This window comes from Scyliorhinus canicula, chromosome 2 (genome assembly GCF_902713615.1).
Source record: "Scyliorhinus canicula chromosome 2, sScyCan1.1, whole genome shotgun sequence".
Lineage (NCBI taxonomy): Eukaryota > Metazoa > Chordata > Chondrichthyes > Carcharhiniformes > Scyliorhinidae > Scyliorhinus > Scyliorhinus canicula.
Genome location: NC_052147.1, coordinates 242,379,875 through 242,404,955, shown reverse-complemented (window position 1 = coordinate 242,404,955; position 25,081 = coordinate 242,379,875). Strand labels below are relative to the sequence as shown.

At 49.0% G+C, this 25,081-nt stretch overlaps 1 protein-coding gene across 4 annotated transcripts in view; it reads left to right on the top strand.

The window, feature by feature from the left end:
- Positions 1–25,081, top strand: part of map3k19 (mitogen-activated protein kinase kinase kinase 19) — a 150,171-nt gene that overhangs the window by 38,672 nt on the left and 86,418 nt on the right. For 2 of the 4 annotated variants that reach the window (XM_038789887.1, XM_038789888.1), the window contains exons 2-4: positions 6,667–6,827; positions 14,070–14,155; positions 15,607–15,671. In XM_038789887.1, coding sequence (XP_038645815.1) covers positions 6,724–6,827; positions 14,070–14,155; positions 15,607–15,671 — 255 coding nt within the window. In that variant the 5' untranslated portion in view covers positions 6,667–6,723. Of the gene's footprint in view, positions 1–6,666; positions 6,828–14,069; positions 14,156–15,606; positions 15,672–25,081 lie in introns of those variants that run through there. The other 2 variants (XM_038789889.1, XM_038789891.1) reach the window with 2 other exon arrangements.

Below are 25,081 nucleotides of genomic sequence, written 5' to 3'. Positions count from 1 at the left end.
GCTTTCAGCTCCTCTACTGACGCCTCCTCCACCTCCTGCATTACCTTGTAGATATCAGATACCTTCCCCTCCCCAACCCAGACCCCTGAAAGCACCCTGTCACTCACCTCCCTCGCGAGAAGCGAAGGGAATCCCTCCACCTGCCGTCTAGCAAACGCCTTTACCTGCAGATACCTGAACACGTTCCCCGGGGGGAGCCCAAATTTCTCCTCCAACTCCCCCAGGCTCGCAAACCTTCCATCAATGAACAGGTCCCTCAGCTGTCTGATGCCCGCTCTGTGCCAACCCTGGAACCCCCCCCATCAATGTTCCCCGGGACGAACCGATGGTTCCCCCTTAACGGAGCCTCCATCGAGCCCCCAACTTCTCCCCTATGTCGCCTCCACTGCCCCCAAATCTTGAGGGTAGCCGCCACCACCGGACTCGTGGTATACCTCATAGGAGGGAGCGGCCACGGCGCCGTTACCAGGGCCCCCAGGCTTGTATCTCCACAGGACGCCCTCTCCATCCGTTTCCATGCTGCCCCTTCCCCCTCCATCACCCACTTGCGCACCATCGACACATTGGCCGCCCAATAATACCCCGAGAGATTGGGTAACGCCAGCCCCCCACCATCTCTACCCCGCTCCAAGAAGACCCTCTTCACCCTCGGGGTCCCATGCGCCCAAACAAAGCTCATGATGCTGCTAGTCACCCTCCTAAAAAAGGCCCTAGGGATAAAGATGGGCAAACACTGAAAGAGGAACAAGAACCTCGGGAGAACCGTCATTTTGACAGACTGCACTCTACCCGCCAGCGATAGCGGCACTATGTCCCACCTTTTAAATTCCTCCTCCATCTGCTCCACCAGCCTGGTAAAATTAAGCTTATGGAGAGTCCCCCAACTCCTGGCCACCTGCACCCCCAGGTATCTGAAACTCTTCACTGCGCTCTTAAACGGGAGTCTCCCAATTCCCTCCTCCTGATCACCCGGGTGTACTACAAATACCTCACTCTTGCCTAAATTTAAATTATAGCCCGAGAAGCTCCCAAACTCCGCCAACAGCTCCATCACCACCGGCATTCCCCCTTCTGGGTCCGCCACATACAACAGCAGGTCGTCCGCACACAGCGATACCCGATGTTCCTCCCCACCCCGCACCAGACCCCTCCACCTCCTTGACTCCCTCAACGCCATTGCCAGAGGTTCAGTCGCCAGTGCAAAGAGCAAGGGGGACAGGGGGCACCCCTGCCTGGTCCCACAGTAGAGCCTGAAGTACTCCGATCTCCTTCCATTGGTAACTACACTCGCCATCGGAGCCGCGTAGAGCAACCTCACCCATTTGATGAACCCCTCCCCGAATCCGAACCGCTCCAGCACCTCCCACAGGTACCCCCACTCAACTCTATCAAACGCTTTCTCTGCATCCAGCGCCACCACTATCTCCGCCTCCCCCTCCACCGCCGGCATCATAATAACATTTAGCAATCTCCGCACATTCGTGTTGAGCTGCCGTCCCTTGACAAATCCTGTCTGATCCTCGTGTATCACCCCTGGCACACAGCCCTCTATCCTGGTGGCCAGGATCTTCGCTAGCAACTTAGCGTCAACATTGAGGAGCGAGATAGGCCTGTATGATCCACACTGCAAGGGGTCCTTATCCCGCTTCAGGATCAGAGAGATCAGCACCCGCGACATCGTCGGGGGCAAAGCCCCCCCCTCCCATACCTCATTGAAGGCTCGCACCAACAGGGGGCCTACCAGATCTGCATACTCTTTATAAAATTCCACCGGGAACCCATCCGGCCCCGGCGCCTTACCTGACTGCATTTGACCAATCCCCCTGACTAGCTCCTCCAACTCTATTGGCGCCCCCAGCCCCTCCACCAGCTCCTCTTGAACCTTTGGGAAACATAGCCTGTTCATGAAGCTCTCCATTCCCCCCCCCCCCCCTCCCCATTGGTGGCTCCGACTGGTACAGTTCCTCGTAGAAGTCCCTAAAGACCCCGTTTACCTCTGCATCCCCACATCCAGGCGCCATAGCGGGTGCTGGTCCTGTGCCTCCCCCATCTCCAGATCAACCCAGTGCAGAGCATGGTCTGAAATTGCTATGGCCGAATACTCGGCATCCTGCACCTTCGGGATCAATCCCCTGCTCAGGACGAAAAAATCTATTCGGGAATAAACCCTATGGACATGAGAGAAAAAGGAATACTCCCGCGCCCTCGGCCTCCCAAACCTCCAGGGATCCACCCCTCCCATTTGGTCCATAAACCCCCTCAGCACTTTGGCTGCCGCCGGTCTCCTACCCGTCCTTGAACTGGACCGGTCCAGTGGGGGATCCAGCACTGTGTTAAAGTCTCCCCCTATGATCAGGCCCCCTGCCTCCAGGTCCGGAATGCGTCCCAACATGCGCCTCATGAAGCCAGCATCATCCCAATTCGGGGCATATACATTAACCAGCACCACCTTCTCTCCCTGCAGCCTACCCTTCACCATAATATATCTGCCCTCCTTGTCCGACACCACCTCAGACGCCTCGAACGCCACCCTCTTCCCCACCAGAATCGCCACCCCCCGGTTCTTCGCGCCTAATCCTGAGTGAAAAACCTGCTCCACCCACCCCTTCCTCAGACGAACCTGGTCCGCCACCTTCAAGTGTCTCCTGGAGCATAGCCACGTCCGCCTTCAGCCCCTTCAGATGAGAAAATACCCTAGTTCTCTTAACCGGCCAATCCAGCCCCCTCACGTTCCAGGTAATCAGCCGGATCAGAGGGCAACCCGCCCCCCTCCCCCGCCGACTAGCCATAGCTCATCGACTGCTCGCCCCAGGCCAGCGTGCCCCGCCCGACCCGTTCCCCATGGCGATAATGCCTCCCCTCTACCCCCCCCCCCCGGCCCACACCAGCTCCTTCCTGGCCATTCCAGCAGCAACCCGGTATCCCCCCCACCCCCCCCCCCCCCCCCCCCCCCCCCCCCCCCCCCCCCCCAGGCTAGGACCCCTCCTAGCCGTGACGCAACCTCCATGGTACTTCCGTGAGTCAGCTGACTTCTGCTGACCCCGGCAACTCCCGCCAAAACCCGTCCCCTCCCGACATGGGGTCATCCCCCTCTTTCCACACCTCCTTGGCACCGCTTCAGCGCGGGAAAAACCAGTAGAGGCCACACCCCCACTGCCAGCTCCACCACCCCCCGCCCCGCAGCACGGGAAACCAGAGGAAATCCCGCGCTTTCATACTGCCACACCCCACCCTTCTGACGCAGCTCCCCAAAATCCAGTTTCACCCCAACCCCCAGCCCCGTACAGAAGAGAAAATAAAAAACACAAACCCCCAACATTCCCCACATAACCCAAAACCATACCCAACAGACCCACAGAGCAAAAAACCAGCATTAAAAAAAACATGTCAAAATTACAAAACAGCAACAGCAAAAACAGCAACGACCATAGCGTGCCCCAGACCCTAGTTCGAGTCCAGCTTCTCCGCCTGTACAAAGGCCCACGCCTCCTCCGGGGACTCAAAGTAGTGGTGCCAGTCCTTATGTGTCACCCACAGACGCGCAGGCTGCAGCATTCCACATTTGACCTGCCTGGCATGCAGCACCGCCTTCGTCCGGTTGAACCCGGCCCGCCGCTTAGACACCTCCACACTCCAGTCCTGGTAGATTCGCACTACCGAATTCTCCCACTTGCTGCTCCTCTCTTTCTTGGCCCAGCGCAGCACACACTCCCGGTCGCTCAATCGATGGAACCGCACCAGCACCGCCCGCGGGGGCTCATTTGACTTGGGCCTCCTGGCCAGCACTCTGTGGGCTCCCTCAAGATCCAGGGGCAAATGGAAGGACCCCGCTCCCATCAACGAGCTCAACATCGTGGTTTATTTTTTATTATTTATCCCGAGATTGAAGAAAGGACTGGGCAGCGAATGTGGAGAACGTACGGAGCTGGGTCAGAAGGATTGACTCCCATTGTGCCAGAGTGGAGGAGAGTTTGGGTAGGGGGTCGGGATTTAAGATGCCAGCGACAGCGCCACTCCCAATGGCCCCGGGGAGATAATCAGCGTGTCCAGTAGTAATAGCTTCGTTGAGAATTTGGAGGCAGTTTAGACAGCACTTCGGGTTGGGGGCAGGGTCAAGGAAATGCCGATTCGGGCGAATCATAGATTTGAGACAGGGAAGTCGGATGGAAATTTTCGGAGATGGGAGAAGAAAGGAATTAGCACACTAAAAGATTTGTTTCTTGGGGGTCGTTTTGCGGGATTGAAGGAGCTGGGAGCGAAGTATTGGCTGGAGCAGGGGGAAATATTTAGATACTTGCAGGTTCGAGACTTTGTCAGAAAGGAGATACAGAGCTTCCCTGTAGAGCCGGCTTCCACATTGCTGGAGGAAGTGCTGACCTCTGCTTACTCTGCAATGAAAATGAAAAATGAAGTGAAAATCGCTTATTGTCACAAGTAGGCTTCAATGAAGTTACTCTGAAAATCCCCTAGTCGCCACATTCCGGCGCCTGTTCAGGGAGGCTGGTACGGGAATTGAAACGTGCTGCTGGCCTGCCTTGGTATGCTTTCAAAGCCAGCGATTTAGCCCTGTAAACCCATGCAGCCACGGGGTGAATGTGTAACTCCACTCAGACAGTGTCCCTGGGCCATGATCGAACCCGGGTCCTCAACGCTGTAGGCAGCAGTGCTAACCACTGAGCCACCGTTCTGCCCCCTTTAATCTCTACTAATCAAACTAACCAGGCTTGTTGTCAGGTCGACTGCAGAACAAGTTACACAACCCTCTTAATTTTACCTCAAGTTAAAAAAATCCCAAAACATAAAAACTTTATAAACTTCATAATGGTAACCCGGTTAAAACACAATATTAACAAAATGTGAGTGGAAAACAACAGGGTTGTTAACAAGCTCAGTTAATTAGTCATTTTAAAAAGGTGGGCAGGCTGCTGACTATAATTTTAGAGACTGGTGTGGGCTGTATTGCCAACCCAATGTCACCACACCCTATTTTACATTTGTGCAGAGTAGCAGCCACCCCAAACTCCACTCCATATTTTCCCACTACTCTTCAATGTGTCATGAACCCCTGGGCTAGCGCAGTTAACTTTAGCCCCACTTGACCTGGAGTCACAACATAAGTGAGCCATTAGGGTTACTTGAGGTCACACTCTTCCAGCACTCATGAGAAGCTTCACCCGGGTGCTGATTAGTACTGGTCTCCGCGTGATGACCACTTCAGCCGTGCCAGGGTGCCCAAGTACCAGATTGGCACTGCCAAGAGACTGGGCTTGAGGGGGGCCATGCCCATGAAAGGGGGGGTTATGAAGGGCGGGGTTGAAGGAGGGTATGAAGGGGCATCATTAAGGTTGGGGGAGTTAACGGGCGGGGGGGGGGGGGGGGGGGGGGGGGGTCCTGAAAGAGGGGGCTCCTGAAAAGAGGTATAGGAAGGTCTTAAAGGGGGGAATCCTCAGTGACCCCATAGTGTTCTCACTTGGGGAAGGAGGTGATGCCCATGTCTGTGGGGGGTGGTATTGTCTGTGGCTGGGTGTGTGGGGGACACTCAAGCCCACGTAGAGATTGGGGCACCCATTCAAAATGGCGCCCCAATCTCTGAGGAGTCAGTCTCGCCGGCGAGTTCAGCCCTCCACTGCTGAAAATATTTCTAAGTGTGGACTAGATCAGAACAACCTCCCCAAGATAAAAAAAAATGACTGTGTGGATGAATCTAGGTCTGGATCTCATTCAAAGAGCCGATGGGAATCACCCTGCCAAACTTACCCAGAATGATATGTACCCATTTATTGGGAGAATCGTGTCCTCAATGTTGGGCTGGATTCTCTGGTTCCCCAGCCGCGTGTTTTTCAGTGGTACACAGCTCACTGGCGGTGGGATTCTCTGTTCCCACCACTGTCAATGGGATATCCCACTGAAGATGCCTTACACTGTGAGGAAAAACATGGGCAGCGGTGCGCTGCAGGCGGGAACAGAGAATCCCAATGCCCGGTGAATGCCGGCCGTTATTTTAAAATACCTGAGGACCTTGTCTGAGCCAAACTGCAGTCATCAGGTTTGTAAATTTAACGCAAATAACCTTTTATTATTTGACAGGCATATAATTAAGCTGACAAAAATGTAACTGACTACTTAATACCCCTTACCCAACTTGCCTTTCCAACTTGCCCCACTCTATACACAACTCACAGCCAGCCAATCAAACTGATTTCCTCCAAAGCTGGTTATTAAGATTTCTGTGGCACTGATAAGTCTGTGTTCTCTTCTCCAAACAAAAATTCCTGGAACATTCTGTCCTGACTAGCATGCTGCCTCAGCTTAAGTCCACGGCTTAAAGGCACATTCCAATTATGAGTCCACGACCAAAAATAATAAAATAAAACCAAAGAAATTGGAACAAAGGGAAATCAAAAGGAAGTACTCTAACAAATGGAAATAGAAAACTTATATATTTTGAAGTGACAGTGTGGAGTAGGTGTTTGATCTCCAAACATGAAAAAGTTCATTCATGAGCAAACTATTGCGGCTCTCTTTTTAAGGGAGAGCTTGGGATTTGTGAATATTGCAAGAGACAGGAGATGGAAACTTAAAAACAATGTTTTTATACTTCCAACAGTTAAAATCCTTGGGTAAACAAGTTCTTTGATATATGGTGATTGTCTTATTTTCTTCCAGTCAGGTGAAGAGGCATTGGACCTAAATTGCAGCAATCCCGATGGCCTGACATCCATTATGGCAACTGTACAAGGTGTGGACATGTTGGAAAAAATTAGGGATCTTACACCAACAGAGAGCAGACCAGTGGAGATTGTTCAAGAGCTGCTCAAACATAATAAGTAAGTTTAAGTTTAATACAGCAGAAAATGGATTGTCTTCAAACAGTAGAGTAAGAAGTCTTACAACACCAGGTTAAAGTCCAACAGGTTTGTTTCAAACACGAGCTTTCGGAGTTTGATTCCCCGGAGGAGGTGTGGGCCTTCGTGCGGACGGAGAAACTGGACTTGAACTAGGGGTTGGGGGTTGTGGGGTCGGTTGTAATGCTTTATTGCTGGTTCCTGCTGTTGCTGTGTCCTTCTTTTTTTTTTGTTTTTTTGTACTTTTGTAATTTTGATATGGTTATTTATGGGGGTATTGTTCTGTTATTTTTTTTGCTGTGGGGCATTGTTTGAGTTTTGTATCTTGCGGGGAGGGTTGGGGGGGTTTGTTGTATTCTATGTTGGTTTGGGGGTATGGAATGGGGCTGGTATTTGGGAGCTGCGTCAGAAGGGTGTGGTGGGGCAGTGCGAAAGCGCGGGCTTTCCTCTGGTTTCCCGCGCTGCGGAGCTGGGGGGCGGAGACGATGATGGGGAGGCGGGGCCTTAACTGGTTCTTCCCCGCGCTGGAGCGGTGCCTGGAGGAGGGATAGATTGGGGGATGATCCCACTTTGGGAGGGGTCGGGTTATTGGCGGGAGTTTCCGGGGTCAGCAGAAGTTAGCTGACCCACGGAAGTACAATGGAGGATGGTTCGCGGCTGGGAGGGTTCCTAGCCTGGGGGGGAAGGGAGGGGGGGGGAAAGGAGAATACCGGGTTGCTGCTGGTAGGGTCAGGAAGGAGCTGGTGGGGGCTGGGGGGACAGAGGTGAGGTGTTGTCGCTGTGGGGACTGGGTCGGGCAGGGGGTGTTGGCCTGGGGCGGGCAGTCGACGGGCTATGGCTAGTCGACGGGGGAGGGGAGCGGGACGCCCTCTGATCCGGTTGGTCACCTGGAATGTGAGAGGGTTGAATGGGCCGGTGAAGGGGTCAAGGGTACTTGCTCATCTGAAGGGGCTAAAGGCAGATGTGGCAATGCTTCAGGAGACCCACCTGAAGGTGGTGGACCAGGTCCGCCTGAGGAAGGGATGGATGGGGCAGGTTTTCCACTCGGGGTTGGATGTGAGGAACCGGGGAGTGGCGATTCTGGTGGGGAAAAATGTGTTGTTTGAGGCATCGGAGGTGGTGGCGGATAAGGGGGGTAGGTATGTTATGGTTAGGGGCAGGCTACAAGGAGAGAAGGTGGTACTTGCTAGTGTGTATGCCCCAAATTGGGACGATGCGGGCTTTATGAGGCATATGTTGGGACGGGTCCCGGATCTGGAGGCGGGAGGTCTGATCATGGGGGGGGACTTCAATACTGTGTTGGATCCTTCACTGGATCGGTCCAGCTCTAGGACGGGTAGGAGGCCGGCGGCGGCCAAGGTACTGAGAGGGTTTATGGACCAGATGGGTGGGGTGGATCCATGGAGGTTTGTGAGGCCGAGGGCACGCGAGTACTCTTTCTTCTCCCACGTGCATAGGGTCTACTCTCGGATAGACTTCTTCATGGTGAGTAGGGGACTGATTCCGAGAGTGGAGGAGGCCGAGTATTCGGCCATTGCAATCTCCGACCACGCTCCGCATTGGATAGAGTTGGAGATGGGGGAGGTGCGGGACCAGCGCCCGCTGTGGCGGTTGGATGTGGGGTTGCTGGCGGAGGAGGAGGTGTGTAGGAGGGCCCGGGCAAGTATTGAGGGGTACCTTGAGGTGAATGATACGGGGGAGGTTCAGCTGGGGATGGTCTGGGAAGCCCTGAAGGCAGTGATTCGTGGGGAGCTGATATCCATCCGGGCACACAGGGAGAGGAGCGAGAGGAGTGAGAGGGATAGACTGGTGGGAAAGATGCTGGAGGTAGACAGGAGGTATGCAGAGGCACCAGAGGAGGGACTGTTGGGGGAGAGGCACAGCTGCAGGCTAAATTTGATTTGCTGACCACTAGAAAGGCGGAGGCACAGTGGAGGAAGGCCCAAGGGGTAGTGTACGAACATGGTGAAAAGGCGAGTAGGATGCTGGCTCATCAGCTCCGCAAGCGGGATGCGGATAAGGAAATTGCTGGAGTAAGAGACAAGAGTGGGAATGTGGTGCGGAAGGGGGTAGAGGTGAATGAGGTCTTCAAGGACTTTTACGGGGAACTGTACCGGTCGGAGCCAACGGGGGAGAGGAGGGAAATGGAGAGGTTCCTCGACGGGCTTCCTTTCCCGAAGGTGCAGGAGGAGAAGGTGGAGGGGTTGGGTGCGCTGATTGAGCTGGAGGAGCTGGTTAAGGGGATCGGGCAGATGCAGTCAAGGAAGGCACCGGGGCCGGATGGGTTCCCGGTGGAATTTTATAAAAAGTTTGTGGACCTAGTGGGCCCCTTGCTGGTGCGGACACTCAATGAAGCGTGGGAAGGGGGGATCTCGTTAATTTTAAAGAGGGACAAGGACCCCCAGCAGTGTGGTTCATACAGGCCCATATCTCTCCTCAACGTGGATGCTAAGGTGCTGGCAAAAATCCTGGCCATCAGGATAGAGGACTGTGTGCCAGAGGTTGTGCACGAGGACCAGACAGGGTTTGTGAAGGGAAGGCAGCTGAACACGAATGTGCGGAGATTTTTGAATGTCATCATGATGCCGGCGATTGAGGGGGAGGCAGAGATAGTGGTGGCTCTGGATGCAGAGAAGGCCTTCGATAGGGTGGAGTGGGGGTACTTATGGGAGGTGTTGGGGAGGTTTGGATTTGGTGAAGGGTTCATTAGATGGGTAAGGCTGCTATATGAGGCCCCAATGGCGTGCGTGGCCACGAATAGGAGGAGGTCAGAGTACTTCCGGCTTTACCGAGGGACCAGGCAGGGTTGCCCCCTGTCCCCCTTGTTGTTTGCACTGGCAATTGAGCCGCTGGCGATGGCGTTGAGGGATTCAGAGAGGTGGAGAGGCTTGGTGCGAGGTGGGGAGGAACATAGGGTGTCGTTGTATGCCGATTACCTGTTACTGTATGTGGCGGACCCGGTGGGAGGGGTGCCGGGGGTGATGGAGCTGCTAGCTGAGTTTGGGACCTTTTCAGGTTATAAATTAAATTTAGGCAAGAGTGAGGTGTTTGTGGTGCACCCTGGAGGCCAGGAGGAAGGAATTGGTAGGCTCCCGCTTAGGCGGGCAGGGGAGAGTTTTAGGTACCTGGGGGTGCAGGTGGCCAGGGACTGGGGGACTCTTCACAAACATAATTTCACCAGACTTGTAGATCAGATGGAGGAGGAGTTCAAGAGGTGGGACATGCTGCCATTGTCGTTGGCGGGGAGGGTACAGTCCGTCAAAATGACGGTGCTTCCGAGGTTCTTGTTCCTCTTTCAGTGCCTGCCCATCTTTATCCCCAGGGCCTTCTTTAGGAGAGTGACTAGCAGTATTTTGAGCTTTGTGTGGGCACATGGGACTCCGAGAGTGAAGAGGGTGTTCCTGGAGCGAGGGAGGGATAGAGGCGGGCTGGCGCTGCCCAACCTTCTGGGGTACTATTGGGCGGCCAATGTGTCAATGGTGCATAAATGGGTGATGGAGGGGGGAGGGGCGGCGTGGAAAAGAATGGAGATGGCGTCATGTAGATGTACGAGCCTGGGTGCCATGGTAACGGCGCCGTTGCCGCTCTCCCCTAAGAGGTTTGCCACGAGCCCGGTGGTGGCAGCGACCCTAAGAATCTGGGGACAGTGGAGACGGCATCGGGGGGAAACAGGGGGCTTGATGGAGGCTCCACTGGGTGGCAATCATCGGTTCATCCCGGGGAACAAAGATGGGGGATTTAGGGGGTGGCAAAGGGCGGGCATTAGTAAATTGAGGGACCTGTTTATTGGCGGGAGGTTTGCGGGCCTGGGGGAAGTGGAAGATAAATTTGGGCTTCCCCAAGGGAACATGTTCAGATACTTGCAGGTAAAGGCGTTTGCTAGGCGACAGGTAGAGGGATTCCCTCTGCTGCCCTCGCGGGGGACGATGGACAGAGTGCTTTCGGGAGTGTGGGTCGGAGAGGGGAAGGTGTCTGACATCTATAAGGTAATGCAGGAGGTGGAGGAGTCGTCAGTGGAGGAGCTGAAGGCTAAATGGGAGGAGGAACTCGGGGAGCAGATAGAGGACGGGACTTGGGCGGATGCCCTGGAGAGAGTCAACTCTTCCTCCTCATGTGCGAGGCTTAGTCTCATCCAATTTAAGGTGCTGCACCGGGCCCACATGTCCGGGACTAGGATGAGTAGGTTCTTTGGGGGTGAGGACAGGTGCACCAGATGTTCGGGGAGTCCAGCGAACCACGCCCATATGTTCTGGGCATGCCCAGCACTGGAAGAATTCTGGAAGGGGGTGGCGAGGGCGGTGCCGAGGGTGGTTGGATCCAGAGTCAAACCAGGGTGGGGACTCGCGATTTCTGGAGTTGCAGTAGAGCCGGGAGTGCAGGAGGCGAAAGAGGCCGGTGTCCTGGCCTTTGCGTCCCTAGTAGCCCGACGAAGGATCTTGCTACAGTGGAAGGGTGCGAGGCCCCCAAGTGTGGAGACCTGGATCAGTGACATGGCGGGATTTATAAAATTGGAAAGGGTCAAATTTGCCCTGAGAGGATCAATACAAGAGTTCTATAAACAATGGCAGCCTTTTCTGGACTTCCTGGCTCAAAGATAGGTATCTTGGTCAATAACAGCAGCAACCCGGGGGGGGGGGGGGGGGGGGGGGGGGTGTTCCTTATTGTAGTTTCTATTCTGTAACTTTATATTGTGTTAATTTGTGTTGTTAAAATGCTGTGTTGTTCATGGAGGTGGGGCGAATGTTTATGATTGCTAATATTATTGTTATTTTTGGTTTTTTACTATGGTGCGTTATTGTTGTATAAATTCAAAATTTTTCAATAAAAATTATTTTTAAAAAAAAGAAGGAATATGGAATACTTGCTTAATTAGCACGGCATAGAATATAAGAACAGGGTTGTTATGATGGAGCTGTATAAAACACTCATTAGGCCACAGCTAAAGTATTGTGTGCAGTTCTGATCACCACAATGTGGGAAAGATGTTGTAGGATCTCTTATTTTCAAATAAGAGACAGGGTCCGGTGGTAGTTTGAGATTAAGTTTATTGCAAAAACTTGAGTAGTACACGTTCAAGTACAAACAAAAGAAATAAAAGCCCAGCAGGCCATAAGGAAGCAAACAATGGAAAGAGAAAAAAGATGAAGAGAGCAGGAAACACGTGCACCAATAACTTTATACCAGCACGGTTTGATACCACCCCCCCTCGGCCCCTAATTGGCTTACAAGTTTTGAATTGTGACTTCTGAACGGTGCTCCACATCATCACTCACACTGATATCTAACTTACTAGCTGTGCTTACTTTCTTACATTGTCACATTTATAGTCTGGATTCTGAAAAGCTGATGTGTTCCCACAGTATATTTTCCCACAGCTACAATATTTTCAAAACTTGGTTTTAATATTTTCCCACAGATGTGATTGCCTAAGAAAGGGCTTAATGGAGATTCAGCAGATGTTGCATGGGCTGGAGCATTTCAGCTATGAAGAGAGGCTGGTTTGGCTGGGGTTGTTTTCCTCAGAGCAGAGAAAACTGAGGGGGTACTAAATTATGAAGGGCATAGATAGGGTGGATAGGAACAAACATTTCCTCTTAGTAGGGGGTCAATACCCAGGGGGCATAGATTTAAATAAAGGGGCAGAAGATTTAGAGGGGATTTGAGGAACAGCTTTTTCACCCATAAGATTGTAGAAATGTGCAACTCATTGCCTGAAAGGGTGTTAAGAGGCAGGAATCCTCACATTTAAGAAGTATTTAGATGAACACTTGGAACACCATATAAATAAAAGCAAATTACCGCGGATGCTGGAATCTGAAACGAAAGAGAAAATGCTGGAAAATCTCAGCAAGTCTGGCAGCTTCTGTAGGGAGAGAAAAGAGCTAACGTTTGGAGTCCGATGACTCTTTGTCAAACCCATCACAACACCATTGAAACACCATAGCATACAAGGCTATGGACTAAGTGCTGGAAAATGGGAATAGAATAGATAGGTGCTTGCTGGTTGGCATAGACACAATGGGCTTCCGAAAGGCCTCTTCTGTGCTGTAAAAATCTATGACTATGACCGTGACTATCAAATTATTGCTTTGGCAGTAATGTACATTACAATTCACTTGTCTGTTTTATTTTACAGCATTTAATAATTTGTTCTGTTTTTTGCATTATTTATTAAGTTTTGGTTTTAGAATAGTTGGATGCATAAAAACTTCAAATAACCTACTTACCTTTATTATCTTTAAATATTATCTCTAAATATTAAAAACTACATCAGGATTATATTGTAACCATTTTCAGTTCTTTTTACAAATTTTGACTTGGAAAAAGAACTGTGTTTGAAGTTGAAAATATGAACATTAGCATACATACATGTAATAGTTTGAAGAGATCTGATTTAACAACTTAATTATTTAAATTAATGACTTATTTACTGTTTCAGGTAGGTTGGAGTGGGGAAGGGAGATTTTGCACAGCAGGTAAATTAATAAATTGAAATATGCTGAAAATATGCATTCAACTTTATTAAAAGGCCAGACTGAAAGAACAGTAAGACCCACTATCACTGACAGCCAGGTCATCCAGACTCAAAACGTCAGCCCCCTTTTCTCTCCTCAGATGCTGTCACACCTGTTGAGATTGTCCTGTATTTTCTGTTTTGGTTTCAGATTCCAGCATCCGCAGTAAATTGCTTTTATCAGCAGTATAACACACCACATAATGAATGCACTTAAAACTTTACCCAAAAATATAATGCTTTAAAAAATATATATTTTCCTTTTCATAGAATCCCTACAGTGCAGAAGGATGCCATTCGGCCCTTTGAAAGAGCACTCCACCTGGGTCCACTCCCCTCGTCCAACCTGCCCTACCCGTAACCCCACCTGCACGTCGCTGTACACTTAGGGGAAATTTATCATGGCCAATCCAACTAACCTGCATATCTTTGGATTGAGGGGGGAAACCAGAGCACCCGGAGGAAACCCATGCAAACACACGGAGAGCATGCAAACTCAACACAGATAAAGCTGGAATCGAAAACCGGGTTCCTGCAATATGAGGCAGTAGTGCTGACCTATGTGCCACCTGCCGCCGCATTTATAATATCTAAAAGCTCTTCCACTTTTATAAATGTACATAAAAACTAAGTTCCTATCATATTTCTATTGAATGAGGTACAATATTATGTTGCTATACAGAGGTTTTAATTTTTTACAATTCAAATAGATCGGTGAATCAGACTGCATCCCAAGTGAAAAGCACAGTAAGAAAACAACAGACTGATGTAACACCAAATCAACTATCACTACAAGGTAAATTTGCTTCCTTCTTCTTGAAGTAAGGTTTTCAAGCATTTTTTGACTCAAAATTACTTCCTTCCCATATTTAAAGAAATGTGGAGTGAAATAATTTAGACAATGATCACCAACTGCCCTGCCAAGCATAGAATGTTCTACATCCAGAAATATTGGAAGTTAGGTATCTAATAAGCAAAACTTTCAAATTCATTCATAAAAGACAAATTCATTTTAAATTTGAAATGTCTGTCACACTATTCAGTATTTTATGGGAAAATAAAATAGTTTCTAAGTATTTTAATTTTGATTATGATAATTGTTTAATGTTGGTATGTGTCACAAATTTAAATTTAAACAGAAATGTCACTCAATGTACAGTGCTCCCTTTCAAGGATGTACAATATATATATATATATATATGTTCATCAATATAATTAGTGTATGTATATCAATCAATTATAATCAATATATTTTATCTTTGTGGTACATTATTCTAATTCAGGGTTTCCCAAACATTTTGAGCTGCGGAACCCCTAGTGGCCTACCAAGAGTGGGCAAGCAGAAGCATTTTCATAATATTGGTGACGCTTTTTTTTTCTGCGAAATAGATGCAAACACAGAAATCAAAAGTAAACAAATCTTTTGTAGTTATATCTATGCATATATTAATCTGGTAATAATTTTAAAGTTGTCTGATGAATAATATGCAAGTCTCATCCTTTGCCTTTTTTAATGGGAGGAATGATGCTGGAAAACTAGTTCTAATATCGGACACATGCATCTTTCTCCCTCACACACACATACACTCACGTTTCTGTCTGACATTCACATACACACACGCTTCTGTCACACATTCACACACACAAGCCTCTGTCTCACATTCACACACATGCGCCTCGGTCTCACATTCACACACACGTGTCTCTGTCTCACATTCACATATGCACTCATGTCTCTCTCTCTCTCTCTCACATTTACACATATGCTCACGTCTTTCTCTTACATTTACACACATTCCTCTCCCACTCATCCCTCACTCTCACATTTACACAGATTCACCCTCACCCTCTCAAAGGCTGAGAGTCAGTTAACGATCCAAACTAATTACCTAAATTGCACATCTGTACATGGCCTTCTCTGTATTATGTGCCCATCGGGCAGTGGTTGTAACCACCATTACAACATATTTAGAATATTCAATAGACTCTTAAATGACATAAACCATGTTATACATCAAGGTGTATGGCTTAGCAACAGCAGCATCTAGAAAATCTTGCACGCGCTAACAAAAATTAAACGAGGATCACTGTTCTTAAACAAACATAAAATTATTATAAGGAGGTACTGCCCAAATTAATTTTTTTGAAATCACACAATTTAAAAAAAATCTTGTGTCTTTGATTTTGTAGCCATGCAAGCATAGGATATTTTTGACAGCTCTCCTAATACAGAATCACCTTTTTTAGACAGCTTCCTTGCATATGGAGAAAAGATCGGGATAAACGTTGATCTGAAGATCTGTGGTTCACAGGTAACAGATGGGTTTCATCTTCCTGTTGAAACAGCAGTCAATTTTGAGTAAAATAATTCAAAACAGATTTAACTTAACATAAGGGTTTCTTATAATCTTCAGTGATGTTGCGACACTTGGAATTTATAATTTTCCTATCAATAAATACTTGGAACTTTCTTTCTGGTGATGCAAACAAAGATATAATAAAGGGATTGATGAGCTTATCAAACATTGTAATGTGCAGGTACTTCTCTACATGCAATGAAGTACAATTAAAAAGAAAATGCTGGAAATACTCAGCAGGTCTGGCTGCATCCCTTTCCATGCTTCAGGCCACAAAACAAAAGGGCGGTAGCAAGCAAACACACAGCTTCGAGACATTCGAAAGTCAAGGATCCAGTTGCAGAGTGAGGAGCCAAGTCCTAGGTTTTGGAGCTTTGATATGAGCTTGGCTGGGATTATGGTGTTGAAGGAGGAGCTGTAGTCAATAAATAGGAATCTGATGTAGGAGTCCTTGTTGTCGAGATGCTCCAGGGATGAGTGTAGGGCCAGGAAAATGGCGTCTGCTGTGGACTGGTTGCGGCGGTATGAATTGCAGTGGATCAAGGCATTCTGGGAGTATGGAGGTGATGCGCTTCATGACCAACCTCTCGAAGCACTTCATTACGACTGAAGTTAAGGCCACCGGACGGTTGTCATTGAGGTATGTTGCCTGGTTCTTCTTTGGCACTGGTATGATGGTGGTCTTCTTGAAGCAGGTGGGGACCTTGGAGTGGAGTAGGGACAGGTTAAAGATGTCCACGAACACATCTGCCAGCTGGTCCGCGCAGGCTCTGAGTGCACGACCAGGGATGTGGCATACTCATGAAAGTTGGTCGCTGAGTTCTTAAATGTAGACCAGTCCACTGTCTCTAAGAGTCATGTAGGAGCTCTTCTGTTTCCTCGGACCAGCACTGCACGACCTTCTTGGCTGGATTCTCCCGCTTGATTTTCTGCTTATATGCCGGGAGAAGGAGCACCTTCTTATGGTCTGATTTCCCAAGGTGCGGTCGAGGGATGGAACGGTAGGCACCCTTGATTTGTGAGTAGCAGTGGTCAAGAACATTGTCGCCCCTGGTGGGGCAGGAGATGTGCTGGTGGAATTTTGGCAGTACACTCTTGAGGTTGGTCTTGTTGAAATCCCCAGCCACGATGAACCAGGCCTCCGGGTGTTCTGTTTCGAGTTGTTTATAACTGTGCACACTTCGTCCAGCGCCTTCTTCACTTCTACCTGTGGTGGGATGTAGATCGCTGTGATAATGGCTGAAGTGAACTCACGTGAAAGATAGTGTGGGCGGCACTTCACGGTCAGGTATTCCAGGTCCGGGAGCAGTAGGTCACCATATCCAAGCACCAGGAGGAGTTGATGAGGAGGCAAACCCCTCCACCCTTTGCTTTGCTGGATGGTGCAGTCCGCCTGGTGAATTGAGAAGCCTTCAGGTTGTATTGGGGCAGTGCGGTAGCATGGTGGTTAGCATAAATGCTTCACAGCTCCAGAGTCCCAGGTTCGATTCCCGGCTGGGTCACTGTCTGTGCGGAGTCTGCACGTCCTCCCCGTGTGTGCGTGGGTTTCCTCCGGGTGCTCCGGTTTCCTCCCACAGTCCAAAGATGTGCGGGTTAGGTGGATTGGCCATGCTAAATTGCCCGTAGTGTCCTAAAAAAAAGTAAGGTTAAGGGGGGGGGTTGTTGGGTTACGGGTATAGGGTGGATACGTGGGTTTGAGTAGGGTGATCATGGCTCGGCACAACATCGAGGGCCGAAGGGCCTGTTCTGTGCTGTACTGTTCTATGTTCTATGTTCTATGTATGACACAGTCCGGTGAGGCGGGGGGTGAGCCATGTCTCTGTGAAAGAGAGCACACAGCAGTCTCTTACTTCCATAAGACCATAAGACCATAAGACATAGGAGTGGAAGTAAGGCCATTCGGCCCATCGAGTCCACTCCGCCATTCAATCATGGCTGATGGGCATTTCAACTCCACCTACCAGCATTCTCCCCGTAGATAAGATTCCCTCTGAGAGAAGTCTAGTGTTAAGTTGATCCAGCTTCTTTTCGATCGCTTGGACGTTTGCCAGGAGTATGCTGGGGAGAGGGGTCTTGAAACGGTGTTGCTTTAGTGTCACCTGCAGACCGCCGCGTTTCCCTCACTTCCTCGGTCGGCGGTTGCGGCTGGATGGTTCCGGGATCTGATGGGAGAAGTCTGACCTTGCGGAAGGTAGGTGGTTGCGTCTGGCGGGGTCCAGGGCGCGGGAGGGGACCAGGGCGCTGGTTATGTTTCCGGGGTCGCGCCTGGCAGGGTCCTGGGTGCTGATGTGTTGGGTATGCTGGGTCTTTGTGGACTGCGTTTGATGCAGTGTAGAGAGAGACAGGCTTCCAACACTTAATGAGATGCAACACGATTTAATTTAACATCTAACTATATTACATGCTTAACTGTGGGTTGACACTATGCTGATTTGACTGGAGACATGATGCTAGCCTGACCAGACTAACTGACTACCACATGGTGTTTGTACTAGCTGCTGCTCACAAGCTCTGACTATCTCAGAGGCTGGATCCCAAGAAAGCGGGAAAACTGGTGCCCTCTGGCTTTATAGCGGTTGTGTCCTGTCTGGTGATTGGCTGCTGTGTTCTGTGTGCCCACTGGTCATCCTGTGTGTCAATCACTGCCTGTCTGCACTCCATCATAAACATGGATGTATATTATGACAGGTGCTGGTTGAGGTAGAGGGGTTACTGGGAGGGCATGTTTGTGATCCGGTTGGGTCCCAACGTTTTGCGGGCACAGGAATACCTTGCGGCGCGTTTAGGTCCTCACGCGGAGTCTCTGCAATTTTGGGAGTCCTGGGTCGTTGGCAGAGGCTTACTGAGGCAGGTTGGGCTGGGTCGTGGTCTGTTCCGTCCCTGGACGCTCCTGGGGTCGTGTCTTGGAGTCGGCCCGGTCAGGCCTCCACGTGGATTTTTCTTTCTCCCATCTCCAGGTAGGTCGGGTTGATGGGCGGGCCTCTTCGGGTTGAGTCGCTGGGCGGGTCTCTCAGGGTCGAGTTGGGCCGGGTTGCGTCGTCGGGGGTTGGGTCGGGAGCTCTGGGGACAGGGCAGGGCGATCCGGGGCTGGCTTTTTTGTGTCAGGCCGGGATGGGCACTCCGAAGTCCTGGTCGGGTCCCAATCGAGGTTGCGTCTTCACTTCCAGTTTGGGCTCGACTTCCAGGTCGTGGAGGTCAGGTCGTTTCGGGTCAAAATGTCTCCACGGGCCTCGGAGGATGTTCAAGCCTGCAAATAAAGATAAAAGAGAGAGGTTAGTAATAATGTTAGTCTTAGAATAAAATTTTAAAAGATTAGAATGAGTATAAGATAAATAAAAAGAGGACCTGTTAGGGAGAGCTCGCAGAGAGTCGCCTCACTCCGGTGCCATCTTGCTAAGGATCCTTTGGGGAAATTAATGGGAGTGAAGGCGGATAAATCTCCAGGGCCTGATAATCTTCATCCCAAAGTATGTAAGGAAGTGGCCCGAGAAATAGTAGATCCATTGGTGGTCATTTTCCAAAGAGGTTGCCGAGAGGTTGGAGGGTAGCAAATATAAGCCCGCTATTCAAAAAGGAGGTAGAAAGAAAATAGGAAGCCACAGACTAGTGAGCCTAATGTCTAGTCGGGAAATTGCTCGAGACTATTATCAATGATTTCCTAGCACAGCATTAGGAAAGCGGTGGTGTAGGCAGACAAAGTCAGCATGGATTTATTCATGTTTGACAAGTCTGCTAGAATTCTTTGAAGATGTAACTAGTAGAGTTGACCAGAGAGAACCGGTGGATGTAATTTATTTTCACTTTCAGAAGACATTGACAAGGTCTCACATAACAGATTACTATGTAAAGTTAAAGCTCGTGGGTATGGTTTAGCACAGGGTCTGGTTTAGCACAGTGGGCTAAACAGCTGGCTTGTAATGGAGAACAAGGCCAGCAGCGTGGGTTCAATTCTTGTACCGCCCTCCCCAAACAGGCGCCGGAATGTGGTGACTAAGAGCTTTTCACAGTAACTTAATTGAAGCCTACTTGTGACAATAAGCGATTATTATTATTATTTATAGGACAGCACGGTGGCGCAGTGGAGGTCCCAGGTTCGATCCTGGTTCTGAGTCACTGTCCGTGTGGAGTTTGTACATTCTCCCTGTGTTTGCATGGGTTTTGCCCCCACAACCCAAAAATGTGCAAGCTAGGTGGATTGGCCACGTTAAATTGCCTCTTAATTGGAAAAAATGAATTGGGTACTCTAAATTTTTTTTTAAATTATTATTATTTATTATTGCGCTTGATGTCTTGAGGTGGATAGAAAACTGATTAGCAGACAGAATGCAAAGAGTTGGAATAAATGTTTCTTTTTCTGATTGGCAGGCAGTGATTAGTGGGGTAATAATTATAGGGCGCGATTCTCCCAGAGGGGGAGAAATCGTAAGGCTGGCGTCAAATCCGGGCGGGTTTGACGCCAGCCCCCCCCCTCCCCGACCGGGAACCGATTCTGGTCCCCGGTCGGGGCTAGCATGCCGCCACCGTAAACTCCGGCATCGCGGGCTTAACGAATTTCGTTAAGCCCGCTTGCCAGAGTTTGCGCCGGCTGACGCGTCATATGACGTCAGCCGCGCATGCGCGGATTGGAAGACTCCAACCCGCTCAGCCGCCCCGCGAAGTGATACAGCGGGGCGGCGGAGGGACAAAGTGTGCGCGGGCATCGGTGCCCACCGATCGCGGGCCCATGGCACCCTTGGCACGGCCGTGGTACTGCCGTGCCAATCGGTGCCATGGTTTTAAAAATCGGGACTTTACGGCCGTTTTTACGAACGGCCAGACCAGGTGTGTTTGCCGTTCGTAAAAACAGCCGTAAAGGGCTGGGAACTCGGCCCATCGGACAGCTGAGAATCGCTGCTGGCCGTAAAAAAACGGCGGCAGCGATTCGTATCGGGAGTTGGGCGTGGGGGGGGGGGGGGGAGAATAGCGGGAGGGCGTCGGACTAGCGTGGCCGTAAAATTTTACGAGCCACGCTATTCTCCGCACCGTCGTGAGTGCGGAGAATTGCGCCCATAATCTTTATTGTCACATGTAGCCTTACATTAATGCTGCAATGAAGTTACTGTGAAAAGCCCCTGGTCGCCAGATCCTGGTGCCTGTTCGAGTACACAGAATTCTCAGCCGGTATGGGAATTGAACCCGCGCTGCTGGCTTTGTTCCTTGACCAGCCATTATTAAGCATACTTAGCCCCTGCTAAGATTATGCCTCTCAAGACTACCCATCATCTCCTTTTGCCTAATAAGCATGCTTCCTATATTTAAAGGATTGTAACAGTTTATCGGCTTGCCCATACCAGTGTTGAAGGCTGTTCCTAAACAAAGGGACCACCAAAGGCATATGTGAATGTGTTCCTCTGCGATATTTTTGACTTGCTTGCTTTTATTGATTTATTCTCTTACAGTTTTTAGAAGACTCAAAGAGGGACTGTAGGGAAATATTAAAAACCAAGTTTCGAAAATATAAAGTCAAATAAAGAATTAGTTGGGCTGTAATTGAAATACAAGCTGGTATTGTTCTGACTCAAGGTCAGATTATACATTTGCAGTTTGGAGGTGATAAAAGTGAAATATTACACTAGCCTTTCAGGATCCAGACTGAAAATGTGCATACCAGCGTGAGTGATGGTATGGAGCACCATTGAAAGTCACAATTCAAAACTTGTAAGCCAATTAGGCAATATCACAATAATCATGGGGGACTTCAATATGCAGGTGGACTGGAAAAGTCAGGTTGGTAGTGGATCCCAAGAAAAGGAATCTGTGGCAGAGAAATGGCAGATGGAGTTTAATCCGGACAAATGTGAGGTAATGCATTTTGGAAGGTCTAATTCAGGTAGGGAATAGACATTGAATGGTAGAACCCTCAAGAGTATTGAAAGTCAGAAAGATCTGGGTGTACAGGTCCACAGGTAACTGAAAGGGGCAACACAGGTGGAGAAGTTAGTAATGAAGGCATACAGCATGCTTGCCTCCATTGGCCGGGGCATTGAGTCTAAGAATTGGCAAGTCATGTTGCAGCTGTATAGAACCTTAGTTAGACCACACTTGGAGTATAGTGTTCAATTCTGGTCGTCACACTACCAGAAGGATGTGGAGGCTTTAGAGAGGGTGCAGAAGAGATTTACCAGGATGTTGCCTGGTATGGGGAGCATTAGCTATGAGGAGCGGTTGAATAAACTCGTTTTGTTCTCACTGGAACAACAGAGGTTGAGGGGTGACCTGATAGAGGTCTACAAAATTATGAGGGGCACAGACAAGTGGATACTCAGAGGTGTTTCCCCAGGGTAGAGGGGTCAATTACTAGGGGGCATAGGTTTAAGGTGCGAGGGGCAAGGTTTAGAGAAGATGTACGAGGTAAGTTTTTTACACAGAGGGTAGTGGGTGCCTGGAACGCGCTGCCGGAGGAAGTGGTGGAAGCAGGGACGATAGTGACATTTAAGGGGCATCTGGACAAATACATGAATAGGATGGGAATAGAGGGATACGGACCCAGAAGGTGTAGAAGATTTTAATTTAGACAGGCAGCATGGTCGGCACGGGCTTGGAGGGCCGAAGGGCTTGTTCCTGTGCTGTACTTTTCTTTGTTCTTTGTTTTTTTGTTCTCATATTCTTGTAATATAAATCAGGCTATCCAACAAGAGCATTTACAATTTGCTTCTGTCTTTGCCATATTAGAAGATTGTGACAATGGCCTAGTTTAAAATGTGGCAGTTCTGCAACTGAGCAGTGTAATGATAAATAAAGAAAGGTGCTAAAAAGGCTGCAATACTCCAGGTAGAGAAGTTGCCAGGCCGGGATGGAATGCATCCTAGATGACTGAGAGAGGTAAGGGAGCATATTGCGGAGTCGTTGACAGAAACTTTCCAGGCCTCTCTGAACACAGGATTAGCCCTGGGGAACTGGAGGATTGTAAATGTGATGCTGTTGTTTAAGAAAGGAGCAAAGGATAATCCTGGAAACTACAGACCTGTCAGCTTGACATCAAGGTGGGAAAACTGATGGAGGGTATAATACGAGATGATATAAATATACAATTAGAAAAAAATAAGTTAATACTAGACAGTCACCATGGCTTTGTCAAGGGAAGGTCATGTCTGACAAATTTAATTGAGTTTTTTGACGAGATGACACAGGCAGTGGATGAATGTAGTGCCGTGGATGTTGTATATTTGGACTTTCGGAAAGCATTTGATACAGTGCCACATGGCAGGTTGGTTAGCAAATTAAAAATGTTTGGGATTTATCGGTCCTTGGCAGCATGGATTAGAAGTAAGCTAAGAGATAGGAAACAGTGGGTAGGTATGGATGGACATTTCTCAAACTGGAGACAAGTTGAAACTGGTGTTCCCCAGGGCTCAGTTTTGGGACCGTTGCCTTTTCTGATTTATATAAATGATTTCGAAGTGGGCAAAATCTCTAAGTTTGCAGATGATACTAAGCTAAGGAGAATAATGAATTGTAAGGATGACGCTGAGTGATTTCAGAGGGGCATTGACAAGTTGGCCACCTGGCAGATGCACTTCAATACAGCAAAACATTGAGGGGAGTACTCTGCTGCAGCCCAAAGCAGCACTCCAGTTACTTAAGGAAAAATCATGTTTAACAAACTTGCTGAAGTTTTTGAAGAGGTAACAGAGAACATTGATGGGGGAAGTGCTGTTGACCTGGTGCTCACATGGCTTCCAAAAGGCATTTCATACAGTGGCACACAACAAACTTAGGAGCAAAGTTATAGTTCATGGAATAAAGGGAAAGGAAGACATGTTTCCGGAATTGGTTGAGCAACAGGAAAAAGGGAATAATGGTATTTTTTTGTGCTGGAGGAAGGTTTTTAGTGGTGTTTTTCAGCGGTAGTCTTGGGGTCCTTGTTTTGATATATATATCCCCCTCCTTTTCTTCTTTTGCGATCACTCACTAACAACTATGATTTGATTTGGATTTGTTTATTGTCATGTGTATCGAGGTACAGTGAAAAGTATTTTTCTGCGAGCAGCTCAAACAAATCATTTAGTGCATGGAAAGAAAATAGAATAAAAAGAAAATACATAAAAGGGCAACACAAGATCCACAATGCAAATACATAGGCACCGGCATCGGGTGAAGCATACAGGAGTGTAGTATTAATCAGGTCAGTTCATAAGAGGGGCATTGAGGAGTCTGGTAACAGCGGGGAAGAAGCTGTTTTTGAGTCTGTTCGTGTGTGTTCTCAGACTTTTGTATCTCCTGCCCGATGGAAGAAGTTGGAAGAGTGAATAAGCCAGGTGGGAGGGGTCTTTGATTATGCTGCCTACTTTCCCCAGAAGCGGGAGGTGTAGACAGAGTCAATGGCTGGGAGGTAGGTTTGTTTGATGGACAGGGCAGTGTTCACGACTCTCTGAAGGTTCTTACGGTCTTTGGCCGAGCAGTTGCCATGCCAGGCTGTGATGCAGCCAGATACGATGCTTTCTGTGGTGCATTTGTAAAAGTTGATGAGAGTCAGTGTTGAAATGCCAAATTTCCTTAGTTTTCTGAGGAAGTATAGGCGCTGTTGTGCTTTCTTGGTGGTAGCGTCGACGTAGGTGGACCAGATCAGATTTTTGCTGATGTGCACTCCTGGGAATTTGAAGCTGTTAACCATCTTCTCTTCGGCTCTGTTGATGCAGGCCGGGCTGTGTACAGTATTTGCTTCCTGAAGTCAATGACCAGCTCTTTAGTTTTGCTGGCATTGAGGGATAGATTGTTGTTGTTGCACCACTCCACTAGGTTCTCAATCTCCCTCCTGTATTCTGACTCGTCATTATTCGAGATCCGACCCACCATGGTCATGTTGTCAGCAAACCTGTAGATGGAGTTGGAACCAAATTTTGCTTAGCAGTCGTGTGTATACAGGGAGTATAGTAGGGAGCGAAGTATGCAGCCTTGTGGGGCCCCAGTATTGAGGACTATTGTGGAGGAGGTGTTGTTGTTTATTCTTACTAATTGTGGTCTGTGGGTCAGAAAGTCGAGGATCCAGTTGCAGAGTGGGGAGCCAAGTCCTAGGTTTTGGAGCTTCGCCACGAGCTTGGCTGGAATTATGGTGTTGAAGGTGGAGCTGTAGTCAATAAATAGGAGTCTGATGTAGGAGTCCTTGTTGTCGAGATACTCTAGTGATGAATGTAGGGCTAGGGAGATGGCGTCTGCTGTGGGCTGGTTGCTACGGTATGCAAATTGGTGGATCTAGGTGTTCTGGGAGTATGGAGCTGATGCGCCTTATTATACCGTATACCTGTTCATTATACCTGTTATGATTGGATTTGGATTCTCCCAGTTGATGTACAGAAACTATCTCAGACAGCATTGATGGCATCTCT